The following is a 16398-nucleotide window of genomic DNA, read 5'->3' as shown; positions in this document are numbered from 1 at the left end:
AAACACTCCTGGAGTCCAAGACACGCTTTGAGTCAGATCCTGCAGAGTCCAGAGGTGTTGAAGGAGAGGTGGGGGACCCTTCCAACCCAGTGACCCTGGTGGGCACTGCAAGGCAGGAGTTGTTTGAGTCGTTTTTCAGTAACTAAAGCCAAAAGCATTTAGCATTTGGTAGATTAACAAGTGTCTTTTGGTCCTGGCCATGGCCATCCCTCACCAGCGTCTTGCATTTGACCCCACAGGTATGACGCTGGAAGGGATGGCTTCATTGACCTGATGGAGCTGAAGCTGATGATGGAGAAGCTGGGGGCCCCCCAGACCCACCTGGGCCTGAAGAGCATGATCAAGGAGGTGGACGAGGACTTTGATGGCAAACTCAGCTTCCGTGAGGTACCTGCGTCCTGCTGGCCCTGAGCCCCTGGAGGGGGAGGGTCCCTGAGAGGACCCGCTGATTTACCATCCCCTGGACTACACAATGGCTTGGGCCCGTCTAGAGAGCTGCTTGGATATTTAACCTGCAGTTCTGCTTTTTAACATATCTTTAAGGAGCTAGTGAACCACAGTGCTAGCATGAGAAAACACTCAGCAAGCAGTTTGAAAGTCACTTTGGGTAGGATAGCCTCCTTTGGGTAAAATGGTAAGTATTGAGACATCTGGAAGGATGTTCACCAAAACATTCATAGTGAATATTTGTGGGTGCAAAGTTTTGGTGGTTTTTAGTTTCACACTTTAAAAATATATTTAAACTGTTAATTTTTATCTTGCTGTTGTTTAGTCGCTAAGTCCTATCCGACTCTTTGCAAACCTGTGGATATAGCCCGCCAGGCTCCTCTGTCCATGGGATTTCCCAGGCAAGAATGCTGGAGTGAGTTGCCACTTCCTTCTCCAGGGGATCTTCCTGACCCAGGGATCATACCCTAATTTCCTGCTTGGCAGATGGATTCTTTACCACTGAACTACCTGGAAAGCCCATTAATTTTTAAAATAAGCATTTTAAGGTAGTTTTTTTAAAAAAACAATTAAACAAAGGGTCTTACTTTCTGCCCCTGAACCTTCTCCTCCAAACAAGTCCAGGATAGGTTTTTGGTCTTTGGACCCCTGGAATTGTGGGCAAAATTGTGTACATACAGATATATTCCTGGAAGAGTACACATAGATTCACCTGATTTCCCAATGGGTGAAAACCTCAGCCATTTTCACTTTGGGGAATAAATCTCAAGGCCACTGGGTTTCTTCCACGGCAAGAATGCAGCTTCACAAGGAAAGGAATTGCATGTCTTGTGTGTTTGAGTTTTATCGAAAGGTTTTTAGATATATCCATGACTAAGCGACTGAACTAACTAACTAATGACCTGGTATTAGAATAACTTTGGCAAGACCATCCGGGCTGAAGTTTGGACATTAGCCCAGCTGCTGTGGTCTCGTTTTCAGTCGTGTCTCTTTTGGGACCCTCGGAAGCTGAAAGAAGAGAAGACAGTCCTTGTCTTCTGGTGTTTAACCTTTATTATTCCAGAAACAGTGGAGTGCTGGCATCCTGGTTTCTGAGGGTGAGAACTTTGGCCAAATACTGGTCTTCTGTCCAGGCTAGATAGGGCCTTTGGATGCTCTTCCTGGTTGTGGGGGCGGCGGGGTGGAGGCGGTTCTCTCTGAAGCTGAGTTTGCAGCCATGAGTCCCTTCCCCAGCTGACCGCGCCTCTCACTGCTCACAGATCAACTTCAGAATCCCCCATCTCGTCCTTTCCTCAACTGGCTGATGTGGAGGAGATCATGGAAAACCTGTGCTGGGTGTAACCCTCAGGGTAATCTGCTGCCAGACTTCTCATTTCAGAGCTAAGGAGCTAGAAGACCGAAAAAGTCAGCACTTGCCTGAAATCAGATCCCGGCTCAGGGCTGGGCCTAGGAGACAGCCTGCCACCATCATTTACCACGTTCAACTTTGCAGCTGCCTCTCTGGTTCCCTAGCCTCTCATTTGTATTACTACAAATTAGTAATAATAATAATATCAATCCTCTGTATTATTCATGCATCATGATAGGCATTAGCTCTTTCTTTCCAATGTCTCAAGAAGTAAAGAATCAGCCTGAAATGCAGACGACGTGGGTTCGATCCCTGGGTTGGGAAGATACCCTGGAGGAGGAAATGGCAACCCACTCCAGGATTCTTGCCTGGGGAATCCCATGGACAGAGGAGCCCGGCAGGGTACAGTTCATGGGGTCACAAAGAGCCGGACATTACTGAGCACACATAACAATGACAACAAGAATCTGGGTACCCCTGGGATATAGAAAGTAAAGGATTTTGCCTTGGTGAAGCTTTGGAGGCAGTGCTGGGGAAAGAACTTCTGTGGCAAAGTTTTAACCTCAGGGGAATGGAAATCAAGGGTGCTTAGACGTCTGTGCAAGTCACCAACTGAAAATCCCTCCCCTCTGTTTGACCCAGGAGCCTTGCGCATGCACCCCTCTCTGTTTCCAAGATGCTCTGTTTCCAAGATGTTAGCTTTTGGTTAGCTGCTGGTTTGGCCATTTCGATCTGAGGCTTGGACATTTCCAGAGGGTTTCATTGTGGGTACTCAACCCACCTACAGGTCTTCAGGGGTGTTCACGTTCAGTCCTTTGTCAATTCAGAGCCCCACTGTGGCCCCATCTCTAGGAGCCGTGCCCAGAGGTACAGATTTGCAAGTGTGGATGCGTTTGCAAAACAGTACTCCACAGCCCATCCTCCTGCTCTTGGGATTTCACTCTGCTGGTGTCCACCCATATTGTAAGCCACCAGTGGGCTGATGCTGAGTTTGTGTAATGAAAAGAGGTGTACATCCCAACCTCCATCTGCCACACAGAGCTGCATAACTGGAACACATTATTTCTGAGCCTCAGTTTTTATGTCCTTAAAATAGGGCTGTTAAAAGCCTTTGCTCGGGACTGTTTTGAGGACAAAGTTCTCTTTCTATGCCTCTATCAGTTAGAATGCTTGACTGCTAGTGATGGAAAGAGAATGCTAACTAATTTAAACAAGGAAAGAGCAAGTGACTCTTGGTTCACATACCTAGGAGATGAAGTGAAAGTGTTTTAGACACAAGTAATCAGTAATTTTCTCTTGCTGTACCTTGACTGTGCTTTTTTCTACATCCTTTCTTTCCAAATAGGCTGTTGTCCCTGGTGCCTGCCATGATGGTTGCTGGCAGCTCCAGGCTACATTGCCCCAGGGGATGGAGGGCTACTTCATCCCAGAATCCATAGCAATCTCAGAAGAAGGCTTCTGATTGGCCCTCATAGGGGTACATGCCCACCTCCTGGACCAATCATTGCATCCAGGATACTATGATTGGTTAGATCCAGGTCATGTGCCACAGGGCATCATAAAGCAGCTCCACCACCATCATCACATGTGGCAGGAGCTGCCAGCTAGACAAAATGTCTCATTTCTATAGTGCCTTCCTGACCTGACACTTAGTGGGTGCTTGGTGAGTTTATATTCCCTTTCTTTCGTTTTTTTTTTTTTTTTGGATTAACTTGACTGAAGTGAGTTACATCTAAAGAAAAGCCCTTTGATACAGAAAATATGTCTCTATTAAGCACCAGTTTGCTACTTTCCCCCAACGTTCAAGGGAATTGATCTTTCTTTTAAACCATTTCTTTTCCAATTATGAAAATAATATGTGCACATTCGGGGTATTTAACAAAATGGTACACATGGAGCCTTTAAAAACGATGATCTAGCACAGTGTTTGATGACCAGAGGACAAATGTCGACAGTGTGAGAAGCAGGAACAAAAGCATATTTCCAAACCGTGTGTAAAAGGTAATTGTCTGCGTTTATAGTTTGTGTACATGTACAGACATGTGGGAGAAGTCACAGGATGCACTGGAGTTAGCAGTTCTGTCTCCATAGCTCTAGGGATCTAGAATCGGATTCCAGGCACTCCCCACCTCAGTCTCCTTTGGAGGCAGACAGAGAGGCCTTAATATCTTCCTCCCTTTTTCTTAAAAGTCCTTACTAATTCCATTACATCTGTCTCAAAGCAGAATTGCTCCAAGACCAGACATGTGGTGGTTTCATACAAAGGCTGGATAAGGGGTTTACTACATTACCTGTCAGTCCTGGGGACTGGGGGGCTTCCCAGGTGGTTCAGTGGTAAAGAATCCACCTGCCAGTACAGGAGACCCAGGAAGGAAGAGTCCCCTGGAGGAGGAAATGGCAACCCACTCCGGTATTCTTGCTGGGAAAATCCCATGGACTGGGGAGCCTGGCAGGTTACAGTCCACAGGGTCTCAAAGAGTCAGGCACAAGTGAGCACGCACACGCATGCACGCATAAGCACACACATGCACGCATAAGCACACGCTGGAAACTGTAGGTCTTCTTTTCTCCTCCCACCCTACCCTCCCTGAGAGGGTCCCTGGCAGCCCTGGCTGTCCTGGGTTGCACCCCTGTCTGTTTATGGTTGATTGGACTGTGGGTGGACCTGTGGCCAGATTAGGTCAATTGGATTCTGTATCTGGGAATTTGGGCCTGGTATTTGGCACACTGGCTCTGCAGGTGGCTGTTCCTGCAAGGATAATTCAGTGTGGAGTGGCCATTCTCTACCATGTGGTCCAGACACAAGAGCTTGAGAGAGAATGTGGCCTCCAGTCTTGAACACATTGGCTCTCCCCATTCCGATCTTCATCCAGACCACTGTATTTTGCCCTTGGCTTTTGAGATATCCTATTTGTATAATGAATACTTCCTTTTTGCTTAAGCCAACAAGTGTGTTTCTGTCACTCGCCACCTAAAAGCTCTAACTAATGTGGGCAAGTGTTTGTATCACCAGTCAGAGCCACAGAATTTAAAATTCCCTTAAATTCATCACAAGCATTTGCTAGCTCATGTCTGAAAGTGCTTTTTAGCTTTGTGAGTTCTCTGTTTCTTTGTTTTCTGCTTCTCCTCCCCTCCCCCCTCTTTGCTCAGAGTCACAGCTAGGACACTTTCCAATTCTCTACAACATACCAGTCTTTGTGGACTATAAATAGGAAGACAAACAAGGCTGGGCAGTTGGAGAAATTGTCATTCAGGGGTTGGTGATTGTGATACATTAAATGGGAAAGTCTGGCATGTTCTGTGGAAGGCTGGAGAGTTTCGAGTTGAGCTGAATCTTTTTTCTTTAACTGGCTGGGGCAGGGAGACCCCCTAAGTTATGACAGAGCTGCTGGTGGTTACCTGTGCGCTGGCAGAGTTGAGAGTGAGCACTCGTGGGCGGGATCCACTCGGGAAAGGACTGTTGAGGATTACTTTAAGCCCTTTTGTTGGTGGTGGTGTTTAGTCACTCAGTCGTGTCTGACTCTTTGCGATCCCATGGACTTTAGCCCACCAAGCTCCTCTGTCCATGGGACTTTTCAAGCAAGAATATTGGAGTGGGTTGCCATTTCTTCCTCCAGAGGATCTTCGCAAACCCTTCTGTAAACACCTACATTGTCATCTCTGCTGCAGAGTAAGAAAAATGAATTTTAGACAAGAGACTCCCCTGCCCCAGGTCACTAGGATTGGTGCTAGGCTGGGGGCGGTGCTCTGTCTTTCCTAAGCTCCGGAGGGGCAACCTGTTTTGTGTCCTCCTTAAGAAGAATTGGGGAGGTGGGTGGCTTCTGCTAAGTGCTTTAAGGACACATAGGGGACCGAGGGATGGTTGGGTATTTTACTCTTTCCCTCTGTCTGAGGCTCACGTGTGCAGGGCTCTTCAGTCTCTTCTATGAGAGCCCACTCACCACCATCCCCCAGCCCCCTTGTCCCCCATCCTTTTCCTGGGGGAACCTCTCCTCGTTCAACAGGCTTGAGTTCCAAGTCTTCTTTGGAGCCAGTGTTCTGGCTGTGAGAGTCTGCCGCAAACTGAGTCTTTGCCGGCCTCTAGTGAGAGAGTTTGAAGCTGCAGGTGGGTGACCGTGGCATTTCTGTCGAGCCAAGCTGACCCAGATGACGGCCTCCTTCGTGAAGCTGAAAGTCCTGCAACATGTTGCTTCACCAGTTGCTTTGTTTTTGGCGAAGTCCACAGCGGAGTTAGGACCCTCGAAGCAAGAATGACAAAGAAGGACTTGTTGGCAAGGCGTTTTGGAGGTGGTGATGATGGGAGCTCGGACTTTCACTTAATGAAACACTCTTCCCTCTAGGCATTAAGAGACACTCAAGCTGGAATTTGGAAAAAGTGCATTGAGCTTGTCTTACCTCCCACTCTGCTTTAGAAAATGTTCTTTCCTCTTGGGGAAGACAATCGTTAGAGGAAAATTGAAATTTCCCTTTAGGCATACATATTTTGTGTGTGTGTGTGTGCTCAGATGCTAAGTCATGTCTGACTCTTTGCAACCCCATGGACTGTAGCCCACCAGGCTCCTCTGTCTGTGGATTCCTCCAGGCAAGAATACTGGAGTGGGTTACCATTTCCTCCTCCAGGGCATCTTTCCCAATCCAGGGATCGAGCCCACGTCTCCTGCCTTGGGAGGGGGTTCTTTACCACTGAGCCACCTGAGAAGATCTATTCTTCTTAGATGGATAAATTATGCAAGTGGTATAGAAGCTGTTTGACAAATTCACAAACAATTTTAAAGAAGAGAAGTAAAAAAGCCATAAAACTGCCTTGGGGGTGATGGAAGGACATGCAAGGGGTGAGATAGAGCAAGCACTGCTCTTTCAGGTTGACTTATTTGTTTACTTAAAAATGTATCCTCCAGAGTATTGTATGTATTGTATTCTCTTAGTACAGACTGACTTGAAAGACAGATTCATTCAGGTCACATTTTGAATCTTCAGGAAGATGATGGATTATTCAGTAAGTGGTGTGGGGATTACTAACTAACCATGTGGAAGAAAATAAGGTTAATGATCAACTTCACATGACAGATCAGAATAAATTTCAGAGATTAAATATTTACATGTTTTTTTTTAAGAGTCCTAAAAGCTGTAGACAAAAACACAGGTTTTTGATTGTTTCTGTAACCTTGGTGGCAAGGAAGGATTTTCTAAGCATAACACTGGTGAGAGAAAAGCAAAGATTGATAGCTTTTGAAAAACATTTCCACCGTAAACAAAGCTGAAAGGCAAGAGACAGAGCTAAATTAGAAAACACCGAGGAAGGCAAATAGTTTAACGCCAAAATGGGACACAAATGGGAAATAGAAATGGTTTCTTAAAATGTCAGAAATATTAAGTTATTTAGTTTTAAAAGTAGTACCTACCAATCTACTGGACTGTTTCTTTCATGGCTGTTAAGTAGGATGTGGCCAATTTTTTGCTTTTATGCATATTGCTTCTTCTTAAACCATTTTATGTAATGTTTTTATGTGATATAACATTTATGTGCATGTTTTAAGGGATGGATTCCAAGCAGTGGAATTAATGATTAGAAGGGTGAAAACATTTTATTTTTGGTAAATATTTCCAAAACGCCCTCCAAAAATTTTGATTCAGGTTACACTCTCATCAACATGAGGGTGCCCCTTCCCCTACATCCCTGTGGGAAGATGGGCCTTTAAAAAAAAAAAAATTATGTATTTGTTCGTTTATTGGCTGCAGTGCGTCTTCATTGCTGCACGTGGGTTTCTCTAATTGCAGCCAGCGGGGGCCCCTCTCTGTTGCTGTGCGCAGGCCTCTCATTGCCGTGGCTTCTTTTGTTGAGAAACACGGGCTCTAGGGTGAGCAGGCTTCAGTAGTTGTAACCTCAGGGCTCTTAGAGCACAAATTCAGTACTTGTGGTACCTGGGCTTAGCATGTGGCATGTGGCATCTTTCCAGACCAGGATCTGGCATGTGGCATCTTTCCAGACCAGGATCGAGCCAGTGTCCCTTGCATCGCAAGGCGGAGGCTCAACCACCGGACCACCAGGGAAGCCCCTTGTTTTGTTTTTTTGACTGTGTCTCGAGGCATATGGGAGAGGGCCATGGCACCCCACTCCAGTACTCTTGCCTGGAAAATCCCATGGATGGAGGAGCCTGGTAGGCTGCAGTCCATGGGGTCGCTAAGAGTCGGACATGACTGAGCGACTTCACTTTTACTTTTCACTTCCTGCATTGGAGAAAGAAATGGCAACCCACTCCAGTGTTCTTGCCTGGAGAATCCCAGGGACAGGGAAGCCTGGTGGGCTGCTGTCTGTGGGGTCACACAGAGTCGGACACGACTGAAGTGACTTAGCACCAGCCGCAGGGAGGCATATGGGATCTCAGTTTCCCCTACCAGGGATCAAAGCCACATCCCCTGCAGTGGAAGCACGGAGTCTTAACCACTGGACTTCCAGGGAATTTCCCCATGTTTTCAGTGTTGACAGTGTGATAAGGGAAAAAATAGCTTGTCATGTGGACACGTATACACCCTTTGTAATAGGCGTGGCTATAATGACTGTAGCTCGGGTCAGAGGGGCCTGTAAATCTCTCGGTGACGTTGACTTTGACCCTTACCAACCTCCCCCTGCAGTTCCTGCTTATATTCCACAAGGCCGCCGCGGGAGAACTGCAGGAGGACAGCGGGCTGATGGCACTGGCGAAGCTTTCTGAGATCGATGTTGCCCTGGAGGGCGTCAAAGGTGCCAAGGACTTCTTTGAAGCCAAGGTAGGTGCCTCCTTTCTGCGCGGCACAGTCCCTCTGTCCCTGCTCCCTGCCCAGCGAGCTCCCAGCCAGCAACCAGCTCATCAGGACGAGGGAAACGGCGCTCGCTTGAGCACGTGAGATGGTAAGGAAAGGAGAGTGTGTGTCTGTGTGCCATCTGAAAATTAAAAACAAAATGGGAAAATGGCCAAATGGCAAATGCTTTGGATCCTGGTTTCAGATTTTTTTTCTTTTTTGAATTTTTGACTGTGCTGGGTCTCCATCACTTCTCGGGCTTTTCTCTAGTTGTGGTGTGCAGGTTCTCGCTGCGGTGGCTTCTCTTGTGAGGAGCACGGGCTCTAGGCACTTGGGTTTTAGGAGCTGCAGCATGTGGGCTCACTAGTTGTGGCTCCCAGGTTTTCTAAAGCACAGGCTCAATAGTTGTGGTGCATGAGCTTAATTGCTCGGTAGCATGTGGGATCTTCCCAGACCAGGGATCGAACCCGTGTCTCCTGCATCGACAGGTGGATTCTTTACCACTGAGCCATCAGGGAGGCTCCTGATACCAGATTCAAACAGGCTTGCTGGTGCAATGATCCCAAACGACTCTGGAGTCAGACTTTCCTAGAGAATTCCTCTCTACCCCAAACCACATGAGTTACTTGAAGGGCTACCTCTGTGTTTGCATCTTAGACACCTGTGTGTAAACAAGGACAAACGGGGCCCGAGAAGGCTGCCCTGTTGGCTTGCCCTGGATCAGAATTGTTATGTGCAGTGTTGACGATGCCAGGGAGCCGGGAAGGATTCTGCAGCATGTGGTCTTGGAGCCTTCTGGGTGCTTCTGCTCATTCACGAGTTCATACGGTCATTGAACGTTTCTGGAGATTTTGTCTCAGTCTGGGTGCTGTCATTTCCCTCCCCCCAGAGCACACTGGCAGAAAGATCAGGAAAACACTCCAAATGTCCCTCTGCAATTGCGGGTGGGGGGTGGGGTGGGGTGGGGGTGGGGCTGGGGAGACGGGTGGGGGGGGTGCAGTGGATAAGACCACCTGGTTCACATTCTGCCTCCTCTACTTACCTGCCACCCGTCGGTGCCTCAGTTTCCTCATCTGTACCATGGAGTTGATAATGAGATCACCACGAGGATGACATGCTTTCTTTCGTCTGAAGCGTTTAGCAAGTGCCTGGCTCACGGAGCGCACCCCGCACATGATATGAGCTGCTGGGACTCCTGGCAGCTCCAGCCAGGAGCAGCCCCTTGTGCTGGTTGTTTAATCTTCCTGATCCAGGGACTGAACGCACATCTCCTGCCCTGGCACGCAGATTGTTTACCACTGAGCCACCACGGAAGCCCCCCCCTCCTGCCTTATCCCAGGAGTTTCTTTGCCCAGAAACAGAGAGTCCTGGGTGACACAGCCCAGCCTGTTCAGGCCTCAAAGCAGCGTGTGCTCTCCACAGCTCAGTGATGCTTCGTGGAGACAGGAGTCCAGCATCTTTCTGCCAGGCAGACCCTTATCCATCGCGCCACCAGGGAAGTCCCTGCCTCGAGGATTTTATCCTTCAGAGACCCTCGTGCCAATGCACATAGATGTATAGACAAAGCTTTTCATACAGTGAGGTTGGTAATAGAGGAGAACTGAACGTAACGGAAATGTCTGTGACCCGGGAATCGAGTCCGCTGTGGTTCACGCACACATTTGCATATGCTACAGCCCTTGAAGAATGAGATACAGCTGCGTTTACATTTGCTTATTGTTCAGTTGCTCAGTCGTGTCCGACTCTTTGCGACCCCATGGACTGCAGCACACCAGGCCTCCCTGTCCGTCACCAGCTCCCGGAGTTGGCTCAAACTCATATCCATTGAGTCGGTGATGCCATCCAACCATCTTGTCCTCTGTCATCTCCTTATATGTGGACAGATGTCCAAAATGAATTAGGCAAAACAGTATGCTTGAAAGCCAATTTTGTGAAATAGTAAATACAACCTGGACAGTTTTATACCAAAGTATTAGTAATAGTGATGTCAGAGGGACTGACTTTTTAAAATAATTTTGTGAGGCTTTATAATGTGTGTGCATTATTTTTACAACCAGGAGAAAAGATGAAAAGAATAACAATAAATTTTTTTGAACTTGTTCTGTTTATACGTCTGCCTCCTCACCCACAGACTCAAAGGCAGAGTAGGTGTGTTACCTGTGTAATTACAGTGCCTGGCTAATAATGGCCCTCAAGAAGTGTTGGCATGAATGACAAATGGAGGAAATCATAGCCCGAATTTGGGAGAAGGCCATAAAGGAGCTGACATTCGCGACAGATGTTAAGAGATGAATGGGGATTCACCTTGTAATCAGGGAGGAGAAGGCGTTCCTGCCGTGGGAACTGTGAGAGCAAAGGCTCTGAGGCATGGGGTGGGGAGGGGCAGGGAGGGCTTGGAGGCTGGCCCCTGTCTGTACTGGACGCAGCTGGATAGGAAGCTCTAAGTTCCCCTGAGGGTCAGGCTTTCCCCAGCCTGTGGATCACCAGAATTATCTGCTGACCGGCTTCCCAGGCCTCACCCAGCTCTCCCTGGGCTCTGCGGGAGGATTCAGTGCGTGGCCAGTCTTGGACAGCAGGGCCTTGCTCTGATCAGCCTTGGGTACAACGGGGACACGCTTGCCTGGGGAGAGACTGGACTTAGGGAGGCTCCGTAGACGCCTGGAGAAGAACTGTAGGTCCAACGAGGAGTGTGACAGTGGGCTGGGGAGGAGGTGGGATGAATCCCAACCCCCCTAGAGCTCTCAGTGTTGGGACTTCCCTGGTGGGCCTGTGGTTAAGACTCGGTTAAGTCCGAGGTGACTTCAGGCAAGGGAAAGACCTGCCCCTTTATCTGAAGGGCACACTGTTGTTTGGTACTAGTTTCTGCTCAGTCCTATTGGACAGAACTTGGCCACACCCCATTAAATGGGAGGCTACAGAATGCCTTTGTTTTCTTTCCTGGGGATCCATGTGCCCAGCTGCAATTCTGATGCTAAGGAAGACAGGCATACTAGATACTGTAGTCGTGGAATAATCTCTTCCATGCTTGTCCATTCCTGAACTGACTCCTGGCAAGGGCTGGAATATTGTTACTCTGATTGGCTTCTCTCCTTGAGCCCAGGGGTGAGGCCAGTCTCCCCTAGGCCCTTGGGCCATGTGCTAGGGAAGCATCATAGACAGAAAGGGAGGGAGGATGGATGTGTCATGGACAACGAGCCACACAGACCACAGGCGCTATCTTCACGGGATACAAACTGACACCTGAGAACTAGCGGGAATTGACCAAGGGCAGAACGTCATGGTGACTAGAGTGGGAAAGGAAATAATCAGAGATACAAGGAAACTCTGGAGAAATGCTAATATGGAGGACAAGAGCGATTTGAAGAAGACATTGAATCAGATGAGGTTGGGGCAGAGGTGTTGGGTCCAGCAAATGGGTCAGTGGAGAATTCTGAGAGATGAGGTTCACTATGGAGGGAGGGCAGATTGTAACAGGGTAAGGGGTGGGTGGCAGTTGGGGGGAAAGAGCTTTGATAGCTGACTTTCTTGTCGAAGGTTGGCAGAGGAGGCCTATACAAAGTGGGGATGGTAGCTTAGGATCAGGAAAGAAACTGTTTTTGTTTTTTTAGCCTAGGGAAGATAGATGTCGGCATGTTTCTAGGTCACAAGGAAGTGATCCAGGGAGAAGAAAACGTAAAGAATGGAGTGACTGATGGACAAGTACTCAGAGATCATAGAATCAAGAGGAGAGGTGGACTTTTATAGTGGAGGAGAAGGACCCCAAGTAAAGTAATTGCTTGGTCCCCAAGCAGGTCCCCAACTTTCCTCTGACCTGGCCAGGAATGGGTAGGTGGGTGATTAGCAAACATGTGAGTGTTGATGGTGACCCTCTGCTGACCGCTTCAGATTCAGGTCGTATCAGGTCATACAAGCTTTCTGCAGGTAGGTGTTATTATCCCACTTTGCAGATGAGGAGACTGATGCTTAGACAGTGGTTTGTTGATCGATATTTAACAACTGGCTCTCTGGACAAAGAGTGTGTGTGTGTGTATACACATACACACACACATATTTATATGGGCTTCCCTGATAGCTCAGTCGGTAAAGAATCTGCCTGCAATTCAGGAGACCTCAGTTCTATCCCTGGGTTGGGAATATCTGCTGGAGAAGGAATAGGCTACCCACTCCAGTATTCTTGGGCTTCCCTTGTGGCTCAGCTGGTAAAGAATCTGCCTGCAATGTGGGAGACCTGGGTTCACTCCCTGAGTTGGGAATCCCTGGAGAAGGGAACTTATATAAGTTCTTATATATAAGAAGGCATATATACGCCTAAGTTTATTATATATTTTGCTGATAAAAAGGATACATAGCATGCAATGTACAAATAATAAATATACACTATTTTTATTGTAGATTTCATATAGTCTATTTTTTTTAAATGGTGATGGTTTAGCTGCTAAGTCATGTCTTATTCTTGCGACCCCATGGACTGGGAACCTACAAGGCTTCTCTGTCCATGGGATTCTCCAGCCAAGAATACTGGAGTGGGTTGCCATTTCCTTCTCCAGGGGATCTTCCCAACCCAGGAATCAAACCCAAGTCTCCTGTATTGCAGGCAGATTCTTCACTGACTGAGCTACAAGGGAAGCCAGAAGAGCAAAGTATTTTAAAAATACTTGTTTTTATTTATTGTGTTGTACCAGGTCTTCATTGTGGCATGCAAACTCTTAGTTGCAGAACGTGGAATCTAGTTCCCTGACCAGGGATTGAACTCCGAGCATTGGGAGCTCGGAGACTTAGTCACTGGGCTATCAGGGAAGCCCCATTATAGGCTATCTATTCTTAAAGAATAACTCCTTGATTTTTGCTGGACCCTTGTGTCTGCAGGCAGTCTACGATTGCAACTGACAAAGGAATGTAGTTCCAAGCTGCATGTTTTTAGTATTTTGTTTAATTTATAAGAAAAAAGTGAAAAGACATGTGTCAGAACTTCATTCATTCCTCAATGACGTGAGCAACATCCTTGCTGAATTCGATAGTAGTTTTTAAATATTGAAAGAACAGCCTTTCCATTTTGGAGCCATTTATAATGTGAAGGCTACAGACACTACACATGTTTACCTTTAATCTGCATTTTTGACATTTTACCATCACTTTCTTAAGAAAAGATTGTCTAGACAGTCACTGAAAGAATAATCAAACCCTTGTTTGTAGCATTGTTCTTCCAAGGTGTGAGTACCCCTCCTGGGATTGCTTTTAAAGCAACCCACAGGATACCTTTGAACATGGAGTTGGGACAATTCATGGTACCAGGTCATCATACACGATTTCCACCTTAGAGATGTGACAGACGCAGATAACCTTGAGGACACAGATAGTAGCAAACGAAGCACAGTCACCAGAAAATGGTGACTTTTAAGTATGTGTTACCTTTGCTTGTAATATAATTTTATTGTGAAAGTATATAAATCTAATTTTTAACAGTGGCTATATTTAGCAACCAGCTCATAAAATTCCTGGAAATCAAACAACTGGCTTGCAAGCAGGTAGCAGCTAGTGCGCCTCTGGTCCCAGAGATGTTCAATGACGTGCCCAGGGTCTGCTTCCTGTCCACCCTGAGCACAGGGAAAAGGGGAGGGATGAAGCGGGTGGGAGAGGAGTCCAGAGTAGACAGCCCGCATTCCTCTGTGTTGTCTAAACGAGGGAGGAGGGGGGTGGCAGGGTCCCTGAGGACTGCAGCCATCCGGTTGACCACTGTGGGGATGCTGGGAGGAGGGCAGAGCCTCAGTGAAGGACCAGCCCAAACTGGAAATCCTCACCCCCAGTGGGTCCTGGTGAGGCTTCTAAGAAAAACACATTCTCAGCCTGCAAGCAGGAGCAGACAAAGTCCTTGGTCCAAGGGTGGGACTTGGTAGAGTTGAGGGGCAGAGGTGAAGCGTGTCCGGCAGAAGTGCAGGTCCTGGCAGTCGGAAGTTATGTGACAGTTGCTGTTGTGAAGATTGTTCAGGCATCTGTTCTGGGTTAGAAAGTGAATAAAGGCGAGGCCAGCACATTAGGAAATAGGAGCTTGAACCCAGGTTGTAGGATTCTACAACCATTAGGGATACTTGGGGGAGGGGCTGGGTAGATGACAGTAAACTCCAACTTGGACATCTTGCCAAGATCAAGAAAGAGCAGTCTCTGAGGACTCTGACATAGGGAGCCAGGGGTTAGAACTGCTGGGTCAGAGCAGGGCTCCAAGGGCCTGAGAAATACCTGATGGGGGAGTTTGGAAAACATAATTTCCTTGACCCTATCCCTAGGGATTCGGATTTGGAAAGAGTAAAAACATAATACGTACTGCCTACTGATAACTTCATTGGTATCTTGTCTTCAGAAATGGACCCTTGTGAAGTACAGGGAGGATTTGAAAAGGATATTATAATTTTTCATTGAAATATGAGACTCAGCATTGGGCTACCATAGATGTGGTTTTCCCCGGTGGCACAGCAGTAAAGAATCTGCCTGCCAATGAAGGAGATGCGGATTCGATCCCTGGGTCGGGAAGATCCCCTGGAGAAAGAAATGGCAACTCACTCCAGTATTCTTGCCTGGGAAATTCCATGGATAGAAGAGCCTGGTGGGGCAACAGTCCATGGGGTTGCAAAGAATTGGACATGACTTAGCAACTAAACAACCACAGCCAGGGATGTAATGAAATGAAAATCAGAATGGACTAAATAAAAAGCATTGTAGGGAATGGTAAATCTTAGCTGCAACACTGCAGAGAAGTGAATGAGTGGACCAGGGGATAGACTGATGAGACAACGAGACAAGGAAGCTAGTGACAGAGAAATCAAGGAGATGATGCCCATAGGTAGAGATAATGAGAGATGATGGTACATCAATTCAAAACCATTGGAAGCTCCATAAAGAAACTCATAGATACAGAAAACAGATTTGGTAACCAGAGGGGAAGGAAGTTGGGGGACAGATGGGAAAAATGGATGGAGAGAGTCAACTACGGGGTGATGGATGGTACTGAGACGCATGGTGGTGATCACTTTGTAGGGTATTCAGATGTGGAACTGTAATGCTGTGTACCTGAAACTTACATAAAAGGCTATATCATATTCATTCTCTAAAGCCATTATGAATCTGATTATAAAATCAGATGAAAATAACACCAAACAATTTATATATCCATCTAATAAGTATCGCTGTAAGAATCCTAAAACATTAAGAAATGGAATACAATTAAAATATTTGAAATTTATGTTAAGATGGCAGGGATAATTTTTTAAATATATTCATATCATAGGTAGGTTAAATTAGAAAAAGGTGACCATTGCAAGTAGATGTCTCAAAGACATTTGGTGAAGTTTAATACACATTCATAATCACACATTTGAAAATAAGAAAATATGCTTCTTTGACCTAAGAAAAAATTTACTTTCTTTATAAATATTAAGGCATTCTATAAGGCAGTGATATCAACTAATGTAGCACAGGCGCAGGAGTAAACAAGCCAGTTAGTGGGATGGGGCAGAAAATAATAAAAGCAGGTCTCCTTCATGTGGGAACTGAGTATATGGAAAAGATAATTTTCAAATCAGCGGGGAAATAATGGACTCTTCAGTAACAGGTGTGGAGACAATTGGCTATCCACTTAGGAAAATGAAGTAAAGCCCTCCATTAGGCTCCCTCACTAAAATAAATTGCAGGGGACTTAAAGAGCCAAGTGGGAAAATGAAAACATAAAAGTATGAGAAGAAATTACAGGAAAATGGGTTTAGAACCTGGGTGGAATAGAAGAACTTCTTAAACGTGATATGGAATACAAACTTGGAATGGAAATAAGTGAA

At 46.6% G+C, this 16398-nt stretch overlaps 1 protein-coding gene across 3 annotated transcripts in view; it reads left to right on the top strand.

Moving 5' to 3' along the window:
• Positions 1 to 16398, top strand: part of EFHD1 (EF-hand domain family member D1) — a 79765-nt gene that overhangs the window by 60763 nt on the left and 2604 nt on the right. For all 3 annotated transcript variants that reach the window (XM_086377971.1, XM_086377960.1, XM_086377949.1), the window contains exons 2-3: positions 240 to 387; positions 8429 to 8563. In XM_086377971.1, the coding sequence (XP_086234097.1) occupies positions 274 to 387; positions 8429 to 8563 (249 nt within the window). In that variant the 5' untranslated portion in view covers positions 240 to 273. The remainder of the gene's footprint in view (positions 1 to 239; positions 388 to 8428; positions 8564 to 16398) is intronic.

Source organism: Bos grunniens, chromosome 3 (genome assembly GCF_055505025.1).
Source record: "Bos grunniens cultivar Pamir isolate PY7600 chromosome 3, Bosgru_T2T1.0, whole genome shotgun sequence".
NCBI lineage: Eukaryota > Metazoa > Chordata > Mammalia > Artiodactyla > Bovidae > Bos > Bos grunniens.
The sequence above is the reverse complement of the archived record's forward strand: the minus strand, read 5'-3'. Positions and strand labels throughout refer to the sequence as shown.